Source organism: Trachemys scripta, chromosome 7, assembly GCF_013100865.1.
Source record: "Trachemys scripta elegans isolate TJP31775 chromosome 7, CAS_Tse_1.0, whole genome shotgun sequence".
Taxonomy (NCBI): Eukaryota; Metazoa; Chordata; order Testudines; family Emydidae; genus Trachemys; species Trachemys scripta.
Window position 1 is genome coordinate 31,723,505 of NC_048304.1, and position 14,470 is coordinate 31,737,974.

A 14,470-nucleotide genomic window follows, 5' to 3' on the forward strand; every position below is an offset into this window, starting at 1 on the left:
CTCTCACTGGTTTCCTGTACTACGCCTGCGGCCTACCCATCCGGGTCCTTGTGACGGGCGCATGCGCACTGCTGGCGCAGTTGGTGGCGCCATAGTAGTTGGGGGACAAGATGGCGGCTGAGGGGCTGGAGGCGGCGGGGAGCACAAGCTGTGGCGGAGCCGGGATCGAGAGGACCCTCGGCGGGGAAAGCGAGGGCGGCGAGAGCGGCCTGGACATTGGCGGTGAGAGCGGGAAAGGGGCTGGTCGGGGTCTGGCTGGGGCTGGGAGAAGTCCCCGGCCAGGTTGCTCTCCGGGGGTGGGGGAGAGGAGCGGGCTCCCCGGGCGGGGGGAGGGAGTTCCTTTCCATGGTGACCCTGGGTTGTGGGAGGAATGACCCGGCTGGGGGGGATCCCTTTGGCGTGCAGGGAGTCCTGGAAGAGAGATGGTCCCCGGGGACACTCGCAGGAGTGGGGAGGAGCTCTTGGTATGGAGGTGGTGGAAGGAGGGAAACTTTCGAGAAGAGCGAGTGTGTCCCCTTGGGGACAGAGGGAAGAGGAAAGCCAGGAGTCTGGGGGGGGGTTCCCCCTGGGCGGTGATGGGGTCTCTCTGGGGCTAGGGGAGAGAAGTGCTCCCAGAGGAGAGCGCCTCCTGGGGATTGGGGGAGGAGGGATTCTTCAGGGGGATTCCCCAGGGAAGGTACCTCTGGGATAGGACCTTGGTAGAGAGAACTGCTGGAACTGAGGAAGAACACCTCTCTGCAGTGGGACCCATGGGGTTGCTGGTGAAGGGGGGAAATGCTATAGAATAGTTCAGAGGAGAGGGGAAAGGGTGAGGTGCTTCCTGGGCTGAGGAGGGGCACCCCAAAAGGGATCCCTGTATTGGGATGATCCCTGATGTATGGCCTTCTCTGAGGAGGTGGAGGGTTTGGTAGTTCGTCTCTGGACACTTATCTCTTGCTGGTCCAACTCTGTCAGCTGGATTAGTCTGAACAATTAACTTGCTGTGGGATAAATTTGTCAGCAGTCTGGTTACACAGGAGGGAAACTGGAGTTGGTTCGTTTCTGGGTTGCATGTAAATAGTGGACCTGTGTGTTGTTCGGTTGGAGGCCATGGGACTGATTAGTTCACCTTCTTTGTCTGATACTATGAAATGGCAATGCTTAATGGTTAGAGACTCCTAGGTTCTATTCCTGGCTCTGGGGAGGATCTAGGGGAGAGAGCAGGGGAAGCCAGGATCCCTGAATTCTATTCTCAGCTCTGGGATGGGGAGTGAATCCTGATAGTGAGTGCAGGAAATTGGGAGCCTGATCTCTTGAGTTTTACTCCTAGATCTCTCCCTAACTCCATTTGTGGTGTAGAGCATATTGCTTCACTTTTGTATCTCTCTCCCCACCATCTGTCACAGTGCAGTCGATTTTGCCTTGTGAGGCACCTTTTGCAGTATTTACACAAAAAAATTAATTCTTGACTGATGACCCAGACAGTGACATGCACCAAATTTAAGGCAGAGGGGCCTAGGTTTTCATGCAGATACTTTACTTGTGAGTAGTTTTTTCTTCCTGCCATGGTCTGTCTGGAATTTCATTGCTTAGTTTATAAAGTGTGTTCTAAGTGGGAGAGACTCATTAGCTAGCTTTGCTGACATGATGGACTTGAACGAAGATATTTGGTGGGATACTTGCATGAAGACGACTCACTTTCTAAACTGCTGTAGTATATTGGGTACTTACTGGAGCAGGGGCATTTGACATCTTTGGTGCTTTATCACAGAGCAAAAGCTTGCCTCTTAAAAATGTAACCCATTTAGGTTCTACCTTACCCACAGGTGTGGGGATAGGCTCAAAACTTTAAAATTAGTTACTATTCAGAGGGCTGTGTGACCCAAGTTTGAGTTTAGTCCATTTCCCAGAGAGGCCAGGGACTTCATAAACCATGGAGACTGAACACCTTTGGAGCTAGCTCCTTTGGCCTTGGCTACACTGGCAATTCACAGCGCTGCACTTGCTGCGCTCAGGGGTGTGAAAAAACACACACACACCCCAGAGTGCAGCGCTGTAAAGCGCCAGTATAATCAGCACCTGCAGTGCTGCGAGAGGGCTCTCGCAGCGCTGGCAGTGTGACTGCACTTGCGCTTCAGCGCTGTGAATCCGTGAGTGTAGCCAAGTCCAGTATTATCAGTACCAGCTGTTTCAGAGGAAGATGCAAGAAATTGTATAGAAGGCAATTGAGGAATACAACAAAGCAGTTTGGTTTGCATCTTCACCGTGCTACTCATAACCTTCCTTATCCATCCTCCCCTTCTGTATAACACTAGGTATACATTCCTAGGGTAGGAATGTTGGACTGATGGAACTCAAGAAACCTGGGTTCAGTTCCTCCTATAGTGTCAAACTCGTGTGATCTAGGGCAAGTCACTTAATAGAACCTGTTCCTAAGTAAAATGGGGGTAATTCGTTTCTTACCGCACATGGGTGTTGTGAAAGATAAAAAGCCCCCATTAATGATTGAGATGCTTAGATACTATTGTGATGAGGACCATATAAGTATATAGAAGTCTTGTGTCCCCACCTCATAAGCTTACCCACCCATCCTTAGTCTAATGCTCTGGGGAACAGCGGTTTCTTTCTTAACCACATTACTTGCTACCGTATCGGTACAAATAAGACAGTGAAGTAGTTTCCAACACCAAAAAAATGTTACATTCCTTCCCAGTTTACTCAAGAGCTGTAGTTTGTATGTTAATTTTCTTTCCAAAATATTGCCTTGTAGTAAGGTATGTGTTAATTGCAGAATGACTCTCCTTTCCAGTAATCTGTGTTGTGAAGTTAATGATGAAGAAAATATGCCAGATCATTTTGTAGTCTGCCTCCTCATCTCCCTCTTCCCAAATGTAGGATTGCTTTCTGCAATATATTCTCCAGGGCTTTGACCATCCAATTTCAGTGGCTCAAGCAATGAGGCTTTTACCACTGATTCTTTTACAATCTGATATTTCTCCACATTAGGAGATGATTCTAGATATTCAGCCTGAAGTTTTTGCTATGTTCAATTCTGTCCTGATGCTCCTATTTAGATCTCTTTGGGCCCTCTGTAGTCATTCTCACATAAGACAACTGCTGACTGCCTCAGATGAGAAAGAAACTTACCCTGTGGGCAGGTTATTACATAATTATCCACTGCAGGGGTTTCTTGCATTTCCCCCTCAATCATCCTGTAGTGTTTGGAGACAGGTCTGCTCTGATTCTTTCTTTGGTGTTTACACCTCTCAGAAGAACAATCAGATTATCAGATATCATGGCAATGGACATGGTATAGCTGTATGAACCGAAACAAGATTGAGGAGGCTTGTCTTGTGTTTTTTATTTTATCTACTCCAAGATAAAAGCAGAATTAAAGGGGCACACATCTTGGCTTCTGTTCTTTACCCAGTATGTTGACACGTACTGGGTAATGAATGTGTGTCAGGGAATGTTGACACAACTGATACAATATTTCACTGGTGCATATGCTTAAAAGATGGTAATCGTTGGCAGCAAGATAGAGAAACCCAAGATAGATCCCTCACCTCCTTACTGATCTTGATGCTGTAGGTCCCAACCAAGACTTGCTTCCAGACCCGCCAAGTGACAGTATCAGTAAGCAGGAAGACACCAAAGCAGTGCAAGGGTGCAATGGAGTTAACGCTGAAGCCAGCGTGTCAAGGCTCAAGGACCCCTATGCAAGTGAAGAGAACTGTCAATATCCTGCCCCCGAGGAGGAACATGCAGCAGTGGCTACCCCTGTGGCAACGGAAGAAGCCTCCCTCTCATACCCTCTGGAGTTTGAGAAGTACTGGAAAGCAGCTCACGAGAATCCTCATGACTTCACAGCATGGACCGAACTGCTGCAGTATGTGGAACAAGAGGTAGGGAGTGAATTCTCTTGGTGCATGGGGCTATTAAAAAGCAAATAGCAAAATTAACAGTGGTGCAGGTGCCACCAGCTTGTGAAGTTTATAATTCTACAAAAAAGTAGCAACTCCTTTAATTTAGAAAAAAGGAATGAGTTGTCTAATAGTTAGAGAGGGTCCTGTGTGGAGAGGACTTCTGGGATCTGTTTCCAGCTTTAGGAGAAGAGTGGGGTCCAATGGTTAAAGTAATGTGGAGGGTGGGAGTAAGGACTCCTGTATTCTATTCCCAGCTTTCAGAGGGGAGTGAGATTGAATGGTTAGCGCAGCAGATGTCTAGGGGACAGGACTCCTAGGTTCTGTTCCCAACTCTATCACTAACTTTTGTGACAGTTCACCTATCTGTGTCTGTTTTCCCATTTGTAAGATGAATCACTTACGTGCAGTGCATATTGCTTCACCCTAATCAAGCCATCTTAAGGTCTGACAGATTCAGCCATGCCACAAACAGATGCAACTTCATTGAAGTCTCTGGTATTGCACTTGGTTTGTCAAGGGCTAGATTTGTTCTAACGCCTTTGATTAATTTTAATGGGCTAATTCTTTAATAGGTATTGCAAGTTTCAGTACTAATTAGTGAGAGATTTAATGCAAGGCCCTCGCAGATCTTCAGATGAAAGATCAAATTGCCACCTGAAAGAGCATTATACAAGAGATAATTTGGAAGAGCCTAAGACTCGCTGCAAATTGATGGAGTTTCCCTTTGAAGGTGGTGTGGTAACATAGTATTTAGACACCCACAGCTTATTATATTGTAAACCCAAATTAGGGTTTGTCAAGTGCTAAGTAAGACCAACTTGTTCTTGTTTGAAAACTTTCAGTCAAAACTGTTTTTCAATGGAAATTGGGGTTTTGATTAAATGAAACTTTTTGATAAGTGTCTGCTGTCTATGGAAATTGTTTTTGTCCCCAAAAAACAACCATCACCTCCAAAATCACTAGCCCTGTTTGAAAACCAGAAACCTTTCAGCTGAAAACCCAAGTGTTTAATTTCTGAAGTGCACCTGCCGTGCCTCATGGAAATTGTAGTTCGGAGATGGACAATATTTTCTGTGATTCACCGCATTAATGCAGCTGCCATGATGCACAGTGTCCCCTCACAAAGAGGGGGAGACTCCAGTGCATCATGGGAGTTGTAGTCTGACTGAGGGAGTCCATCTCATGGAGGAGAATGGGAGCCTGGGACACCTGAACTACAACTCCCATGAGGCACCACAGTTACATTTCAAAATTGAAACACTTCAATTTTCAGCCAAACCATGATATTTTGTGTGTAGGGGGATGACGACCCCTGTTTTCCTACCAGTTCTATTTGTAAGGCTGCTTTGGGGCTGTCAGGGTTTGGTTTCCAGCTCTCCCAGTTCCAGGGCTCTTCACACATGCTCATTCCTCTCCTGCTGCCCTCTCTCTGTACAGAATCACATCTTTGCAGCACGAAAAGCTTTCGATGCCTTTTTTGCTCGCTACCCCTACTGCTACGGCTACTGGAAGAAGTATGCGGACATGGAGAGGCGCTTCGACTTCAGCAAGGAGACAGAGGAGGTAGGAGGGAGAATTATTTGGGATTTCTTTGTGCTGTGCTACAGCAGCCCTTCCAAGGTTGATTACCCCAGTGGCTAACACCTTATTGAATGGACCCAATGCGATAGGGCCAGGCGTTCTTCACAAAGCCTGTGCAAAAGGTCCCCCTTGGTGTCTATCATAGGTAACTTGGTAATTATATAGTAGGAATGCATTGTTTCAGCTGATAAGCAATTGTCTTTGAGAGCTCATGGAAGATGGGTGAAGTCCTGGAGGAAGGGCAAACATAGCATCTATCTTTAAAAAGGGAGAAAAAGAGGACCTGTGGAATTATAGACCAATCAGCCTAACTTTGATACCCGAAAAGATACTGGAACAAATTAAACAATCAGTTTATAAGCACCTAGAAGATACTAGGATGTTAAGTAACAGCCAACATGGATTCCTCAAGAACAAATTATGCCAAAACAAACTAATTTCCTTCTTTGACAAGGTAACCAGCCTAGTGGATAGGAGAGGAATCAGCAGCTGCGATATGTCTGAACTTTAGTGAGACTTTTGACATATTCCTACTTGACAGTTTCATAGGCAAACTAGGAGAAAATGCTCTACTATATGTTGGGTGCATAATTGGCTGAAAGACTGTGTCTAGCTTTTGTTCTCAAAGAGTAGTTACAAATGGTTCACTGTCAAACTGAGAGGGCATATCTAGTGGGGTCCTGCAATATCCGTCCTGGGTCCAGTAGTATTCAGTATTTTCATTTATGATTTGGATGATGCAGTGGAGAGTATGCTTATAAAAATTGGTGAATGACACCAAGCTGGGAGGGGTTGCAAGCACTTTGGACAGGATTAGAATACAAAATGGCCTTGATACATTGGAGAAGTGGTCTGAAATCAATAGGATGAAATTCAAGAAAGGCAACTGTAAAGTACCACACTTTGTAAGGAAAAAATCAAACGCACAACTATAAAACAGGGAATAGCTGGTGAGGCAGAAAAGAATCTGGGGGTTATAGTGGATCACAAATTGAATACGAGTCAATAGTGTGGTGCTGTTGCAAAAATGGCAAATGTTGTTCTGGGGTGTGTTAATAGGATTCATGTATATAAAATGCAGGAGGTAATTGTTCTGCTGTACTCAACACTTATGTGGCCTCAGCTGGGGTACCCTGACTGATTTTTAGCACCACATTTTAAAAAACATATGGCCAAAATGGAGAGAGTCCAGAGGAGAGCAACAAAAACAAGAGGTTTAGAAAGACATGACTGAAAAAAAAATAATTTTAAAATATTGAGCTTGTTTAGTCTAGAGAAGAGAAGACTGAGGGGAGACATAATCTTCAAATATGCACAAGATTGTTATAAATAGGAGAGCAATCAATAGTTTTCCATGTCTACTGAGGATAGGACAAGCAGTAATTGATTTAGTTTGCAATAAAGGAGAGCTAGATATTAAGAAGAACTTTCTAACTCTAAAGATAGTTAAGCTCTGGAACAGATTATGTAGGGAGGTTGTAGTATCCCCGTCCTTGGAGGTTTTTCAGAGCAGATGAGACAAACACCTGTCAGGGATGGTCGGTGGGGATGGCCTCCTGAGTCCCGTCCAGTCCTATTTTTCTATGATTGCCTCCTTTGGTGCTGCGCTGGTTTCCCAGGAGTTGATGGCCAATGGGGTGCTCTTCCCTGGGACTGATCTGGCACATTTCCAGAATTAACTGCACCTCTGACCCTCATCTCCTCAAGGGCACCACGCTTAGGTCTCAGGCCTCCAGCAGTCACCTTTCTCAGGGTGGAATACCGCAATTCTCTCTCTCCAGACCAGGTCCTTAGGTGCAGACCCCTGCAATTTACTGTGATTGCCTCAGTAGGTCTGTCTTCAGTTACCTGCAGTTCTCAATAACAGAATTATCCAGTCACCAGCCAGTTTTCGTAAAGCAAAGTACCAATTATTCACAACAAAAGCTTATATGCATGTCTTGTTTACCAGGTGGTCACCTCTCTTCCATGTGGAGACCATGGCAGGTCTAAAATATTTTGGGTCTTCTCATGCAGTCTGATTCTATTGGTAAACATATCATGCCTGTCAGTTACTGAATGGTTTATGACCATATCTCAGGTCAGGGTTGTTATTTTGTGCTGCTTCAAGGCCTTTGTTTGCTAAGGCATCTGATCCAGGTGCTTTTTTTCCCCCAAGAGGTTGAATCTTCCAAAGACTTTAGTTGCATTGTTTCAGTATTAGGAATTTGTGTTAGTTACCCCACTTCCTTTAGTTATTGCAGGAAGCATTCTGTACCTTACCCTTTTAGCTAGGAATATAATTGCTAATGATCACATACAGATACATACAGCACCTATGAAATCCGTCTAATAGTCTTTGAATATACTATAGCATCTTTCACATGGGTCAGATGGGAGGGAGGATTATGAAGCTTCTTTTTGTTGCAGTCATTGTCAGAACTTTTTGCTCTGCAGGTGTTCGAACGAGGGCTGCAGTCCATCCCCCTCAGCATGGACCTCTGGATCCATTACATTTCTTACTTACAGGCCACCTTAGATATGAACCTTCCTGAGTCCATACAGAAGATCCACAGGTACATAACCAGAGCATCAAAAACACAGGACAGCACTGTGTAAGGCATTAGGGGAGACTGTAATATTGGCTGGGTCAGTGAACTACTCGAAGATCCAGGGATCTTGCTTTCTTTGGGGTGGCTGTTTGTATTGCAGTGGTGCCTAGATCTGTGGGCAAGATCTGTGCCCCATAATGCTGTGCACTGTACAGACATGAAGGGAGAGAGAGTCTTTGCCCCAAAAATGGATATAGTTTAAATAGACAAGACAAAGGATGGAGAGGAAACAGAGGGGAAGCAACCTGCCCATGAGATGAGAATAAAACTCAGGTCTCCTGAGTGCCAGTTCAGTGCCCCACCCATTAGAGCACGCTGCCTTTCTTGTTAATGGATGTTCTTTCTCCCTTACAGTGTGTTTGAGTCAGCCGTGGCTGCTGCAGGAATGGACTTCCGCTCAGACAAACTGTGGGAGATGTATGTGGAGTGGGAGAAAGAACAAGGTGACCTGAAGGCCATCACAGCAATTTATGACCGAGTGCTCTCCACACCAACCCAGCTGTACAGCCACCACTGGGAAAAGTAAGTCTCATTCAGGATGAAACAAGTCTGTGGGTCTCAGGAACAACCACCACAGTTTGGCAGTGATGGTTCCCTATTGGTGGTCTTTGCAGAGAGGCTAAGCGTTGGCTTGGGGTAGGTCATCTAAACTGACCTTCCCTCTTTCCCTAGAGGGATGTGTTTACAGGATAGCATAGGAGAAACTTGTATTGCATTGCTTGTACCCTATCTGAACATAGAAATTAGGCTTAATAAAGGAGTGACCAGTTGAAATTCTCTGCTCTGTGTTACACAGGAGGTCAGGCTTCAAAAGAAGGCATAAAAGCCCCGGATTAGCAGACATGGAATAATCTGGTCCCCACCTTTAGGCCCCTCCTGATGTCTAATAGTTAGTGATTGGTTTAACCCCTCAAGCCTGAGGTTTAATATTCCTTCCACAATATTTATTGTCATTAGTTATTACAACTCTGGATTTTCTTGATATCCATATAAGTATCCATTCTCTCTCTTAATCTGGTGGAGTTTTTGGCCTATTCTGTAGACAGAGGACTACTCTTTCTATGGCTCAGTGTGGAACTTACTATTGAGGTTAAATTCACACAAAAAAATCACAAAAATTTCTCTCTTGCAACATGTAAATCGTCCCAGATTTTCTGGGACAGCCCCCTGCACGTCCTTCTCCCAAGTTGCCCAGTTCCTAGCTGTAGAAGTTGATGGTTGTCATTTTTTGTAAGGCAGACTTTTCCCCTTCCTGCAGCATCTGAGTGCCTCACAATCTTTTAATGGCCTCACAATTCGTGCCCTTCCCCCACCCCAAGTGAGGTAGGGTGGTGCTGTTATCCCATTCTACAGATGGGGAGCTGAGAGACTAAGTGGCTTGCCCAGGTTCACACAGGAAGTCTGAGGGAGCAGACAATTGAACCCAGTGCCCTAACCACTGGACAATCCTTCCTCTCAACCCACTTGCTGCCAATTTGAGTAGTTAAGCTGTGGAACTCTCTGTGGCAGGACAGTGGAGGCAGAGAGCTTGCTAAGTCTGGGGAAAGGATTAAACACACTTAGTGATTCTCCATCTTCAAGGCATGAGCTGATAGCTAACTGGATCAGAGAGGGAGGTGGGGAGTGTAGGTTGTCACATGTACGTACACATGCAGTGTAGTATCAAACTGTTATGCATTAAGGAGCATTTTCCTCTGGAGCACCCCCACACTATTTACTCCGAGCAAGAGACCACACTGTCCATCTTGTCTGATACAGCGGACACTGGGCTGATCTGATACAACTGGAGGTGAAGACGAGAGATGCAAGATGGCTCAGTGGTTAGGGTGCTAGCCTGGGACTGGGAGACCTGGTTCAGTTCCCAGCTCTGCCAGCTAGGGTACAGGTATCTGAGCTAGCTAGATCAGAACTAGCTTGAGTAACAGGAGTGAAGCTCTGGCAGCACAGGCTAGTCCCACCCACCTGGGATCTTGGGTACATACTCAGGTGGCCACCACCCATGCTTCTGTGGCTTCACTGTTATTGTTACTTGAGCTGGCTTTGATCTAGCTGGATCGCCTCCTGATTGCAGGGTAGACCTCTCCTTAGTCTCTCTCTACCTGAGTTCCCTATCTGTAACATGGGGATAATAGCACTGTCTTACTTCACAGGAGTTTTGCAAAGATAAATCCATTAAAAATTGTGAGGTGCTGTGATACTTTGGTAATGACCTAAGAAAAATGACACAAAAATTGGTGCAGATGCCTCCAAATTAGCTTGCAGTATAAAATAAGATGGCTGAGTGGGACACCACTTCAGGCAGACATGTGACCTGATTGGGTACAGCTGTTCCTCGGTTTTAGACTCTCCTGAACAGTTTGAATGACCGGGTTTAGAAGGCCTCCTCACTCTGACTTGAGTGGGCTTTGGTATCCATCATCAGCTGTTGTTCCTTCCTCCCATGCCTCAGGTTCAAGGAGCATGTGATGAGCAACTCCCCCAAAGACATCCTGTCTGCAGAGGAGCTGCTCTGGTTGCAATCCAAGATCACCACGGACACAGTACAGAAAAGTGTGGAGACAGAGGTGGAGGAGGTGCCGCCTGGGGAAGACCTGCCTCCGGGGGTGGAAGTGAAGTCCGAAACAGGAGCGGATGCCCAGGTACCACGCTTCTCAGCCTCCTTCCCAAATGATGCAGACTTTGACAGTTATTCTGAGCTGACATCTGCTGTCAGGGTGGGTATTGTTGTTGTTTATTATTTGTGTTATAGTAGCACAGAGAGGCCCTGAACAATGTTGGGGGTGGGGCCTATTCTGCAGGGTGCTGGACAAACACTTAGTGAGAGAGTCCCTGCCCATCCCCCCAAAAAAGAAGTTAGAATCTAAATAGACAAAGGGTAGGGGGTGAAATGAATGCAAAGACAGGAGAAGGGACTTTTCCAGAGTGTCACAGCGGTAAATGACAGCCAGGAATAGTAGTCCAGTCTATCCTGATGCCCAGTCCAGTGCAGTATTCACTCTTGAATAGACCTGGAGAGATTGCTGCAGACTTGACTATTCTTCCCCCATCAAGAGCCCGCCCTATGCTGCATTGCATTTTATAGTCTGCTCGGTGCAATCTGAGATTTCCTCCGTTTTTGTATGCAAAATCCTGCACAGTATTCAAGGGTTTCACTTTGGAGCATTTTCCCATCCTGGAGAACTACAGGAATTGGAGGTAGTGACCTCAGCGTGGATTGCCAGTGTGAGCCATTGGCTTTGTACCCCAGCATGGTGGAAAGGATTAAGATGTGAAACATAGATCCTTGTTACTAAAGATGCCCTGGCAGTTCTTGTCAAAGACAGCATGTGATCCTCCCTCTCCTGGCCATATTCCAACATATTCCAGCTACGTGCTGGCTCTCTGAAATTCCCCCCTTTCAATTTAATTTGAATTAAGGAGTCTATTTCACCGACGATCTTAAAGTGTTAGGCAACATGGCTGTGTTTCACCTCGGGGCAGCCATGTTTAGTGATCCTTTCACACATGACTTAAGATCTAAATGAGATGGAAGATGCTATAGAAACATAAGGTTATCACCATCTCTTTGCTCTGGTTCCTTTTCCAGGGAGACCTGGACCAGGACAAGATCCGGGAGCTTGTTATTTCCATCCGGCAGCAAGTGTACACCCAGAACGAGACAGAAGTCAGCAAGCGCTGGAACTTTGAGGAAGGGGTAGGTAACCATGGACACAGCTGTAGGCAAGGCTCCATGGCATGGACTAGGTGCTTAGCAGCATCCACGATCTGAGCGGTTACCCCAGTCCCTATGTGCAGAAGCCTCAAATTCTGTTCGGTGAAGAGGAAATAATGTGCATTGTTTTGGCAGAATTCACAGATGTTCTTGTGGGTTCTCTGTTTCACACAAGCCATCTCTTATGGAGAGATAAAAAGCCAGAGAGGATGGCCAGGTTAGGTTAGACCAGGGGTGGGCAAACTTTCTGGGCCGAGGGCCACATCTGGGTGGGGAAATTGTATGCAGGGCAGGGGGTTGGGGTGCTGGAGGGGGTGTGGTGTGCAGGAAGGGGCTCAGGGCAAGGGATTGGGGCAGAAGAGGGGTGCGGGGTGTATGAAGGGGCTCAGGGAAGGGGGTTGGGGTGCAGAGTGCAGGAGGGGGCTTGGCAGGGATGCAGGAGGGGTGCAGACTGCAGAAGGGGGCTCAGGGCAGGGGGTTGGGGTGCAGGAGGGGTGTGGGGCGTATGAGGGGGCTCAGGGCAGGGAGTTGGGGTGCAAGAGGGGTGCGAGGTGCAGGCAGGGGGCTTACAGCAGGGCGTTGGGGGGCAAGGTGCAGGAGGGGTTCGGGCTCCGGCTTGGCCCCGCTTACCTAAAGCAGCTCTGGGGTAGCAGTGGCGCGCACCGGGGCTAGGGCAGGCTCCCTGCATGCCTGCCCTGGCCCTGGCCCTGCGCCGCTCCAGGAAGCGCAGCGGCCCCTGGGGGTGGGAGAGGCGGAGGGCTTCACGTGCGCTGCCCTTGCCGCGCCTCCAGGTACCTCCCCCGAAGTTCCCATTGGCCGCGGCTCCCTGTTCCCAACCAGTGGGAACTGTGGGGGGTGGTACCTGGAGGCAATGGCAATGCACTGAGCCCTCTGCCCCGCCCTCCCCTCTCCCCCCGCCCTTCTGAGAGCGGCGCGAGGCCCACAGTGCCACGGGAGGCAATCCTGCGGGCCGGATCCAAAGTCCTAAGGGGCTGGATCTGGCCCGCAGGCCGTAGTTTGCCCACCTCTGGGTTAGACATACCTAGACTTCCCCTGGTGGAATCACTCCTTCATCCTTCTGAAGTAGCAACGCTGAACATGGAGCTGTACTGGGGGGCTTGTAGTCATGGGGCCTTAATCTGAGCTCCTGTCTTTACACAAACATAAGATTTCACAGCGCTCTTTGTAATGGAGATATCTGGCCAAAATTTTCTTCCCTTGCTGCTGTGTACTCGGGGTTTCTCATCTCAGCCCCCAAAGGTGGCTACATTTGTTGCCTGGGTAGCATTTTGCAAACTATAGGGAGATAGATGAGGGATGTACCATCATGGTGCCCTTCCATCAGCTCCTCCCTGGGTTGAATGCTGTTCTGAATGTCTGCTCTACAATATTGTATCTTTATTGTAACATCTAAGGATCCTAGTCAAGGCTGCATTGTACAAGGCACCACATGCAATACCTGCCCCTGAGAACTTGCTCTCTAGTTTAGCTCTCCCCCACCATCCTGTGCCTGAGTCTGCTTCCTCTGCAGCCCCCCTCCTATTTGTCTTGCGAACCTCTGTTTATTCCTTCCCATCCCAAACATTTTGCAGATCAAGAGGCCATACTTTCATGTGAAGCCGCTGGAACGAGCACAGCTGAAGAACTGGCGTGACTATCTGGACTATGAGATCACCAGTGGCTCCCACGAGCGCACCATTGTGCTTTTTGAGCGCTGCGTCATTGCCTGTGCCCTCTACGAGGAGTTCTGGATCAAGGTGAGCCCCTTCTCACTTCCCCCTCCTCCCTGGGGGTTGCGCCGCATATCTGAATCCTGCTGACTTCACTCTGAAGATGGGCGGCGCTCCTCCCCTCCTCCCCACACGGTCCTCCATCTCTGCTCCTAAAGCAGTTAAGAGGATGCTCTAAAAAATCTCAATGGCTATGTGTTGTCTTAGCCCTGGAAGATGGATCTGTTAGTTTACCGTATTTCCTCATTCACAGAAGACAGGCAGGAGATAAGCCAAAGCCTCGTTGCAGTCCCAAATGTTCAACAATCCCATGACTAAGATGGTGGATTGGCTTTGGATGGAGGTAGCAGGCCTTGGGAGGATTTGTGTCCCTATTCTGCAGCTGATAAGAGCAAATTTTAACTTCAATACCCCTACTGCTTTTTTTAAAAATGGCTGTGGGTAAAGGGGGAAGCATCTGCTAAATCCCCAGGGCACACTGGCCTACAGGGCTTAGCAAGCCCACCCCTTGGGACAGCAGCTCAGAGCTGGAACAGAATGGTTGGGTGCAGTCTCTTGTTTCACTGGTTTAAAGTAGATTGGCTTCGCCCTCTAGCACTTAGGCAGGGTCTAGTAATTCTGCTCCCCTTTAGCCTTGGGCAGAGTCCCCTAGCCCTTGGACTAAGTCAGCAGCATCTTGTTAGGGGTGGGGGTATTAAATGCCCTCTGGGAATCAGAGAGTTAATTCTGCACCAGGGCATGAGATTCCTCTCCCCACCCTGGCTGCTGCCCACATTACTTGTGCAGTCAGCACGAGTTCAGGTGGTGCTCTCTTACGGATTTCCAAACGTTTCATTTATTTTTTTTTTATTCTGCATGTATATTGTGGAGCAAAATTCTAACACCCTTCTTTTAAATTCCGTTGCTGCTTTTTATCTGCCCGTGTTTCCTACCTGCCTAAGAGGGTGCAGG

The 14,470-nt window shown here is 47.6% G+C and overlaps 1 protein-coding gene across 2 annotated transcripts in view; it reads left to right on the forward strand.

Moving 5' to 3' along the window:
- Positions 1-67: 67 nt before the first annotated feature.
- LOC117880344 (pre-mRNA-processing factor 39-like) overlaps positions 68-14,470 on the forward strand; it is a 24,771-nt gene continuing 10,368 nt past the window's right edge. The window contains exons 1-8 of one of the 2 annotated variants that reach the window (XM_034776438.1): positions 68-222; positions 3,571-3,884; positions 5,343-5,468; positions 7,923-8,041; positions 8,432-8,599; positions 10,527-10,791; positions 11,664-11,771; positions 13,382-13,546. In XM_034776438.1, the coding sequence (XP_034632329.1) occupies positions 111-222; positions 3,571-3,884; positions 5,343-5,468; positions 7,923-8,041; positions 8,432-8,599; positions 10,527-10,791; positions 11,664-11,771; positions 13,382-13,546 (1,377 nt within the window). In that variant the 5' untranslated portion in view covers positions 68-110. The remainder of the gene's footprint in view (positions 223-3,570; positions 3,885-5,342; positions 5,469-7,922; positions 8,042-8,431; positions 8,600-10,526; positions 10,792-11,663; positions 11,772-13,381; positions 13,547-14,470) is intronic. The other variant, XM_034776439.1, reaches the window with a different exon arrangement.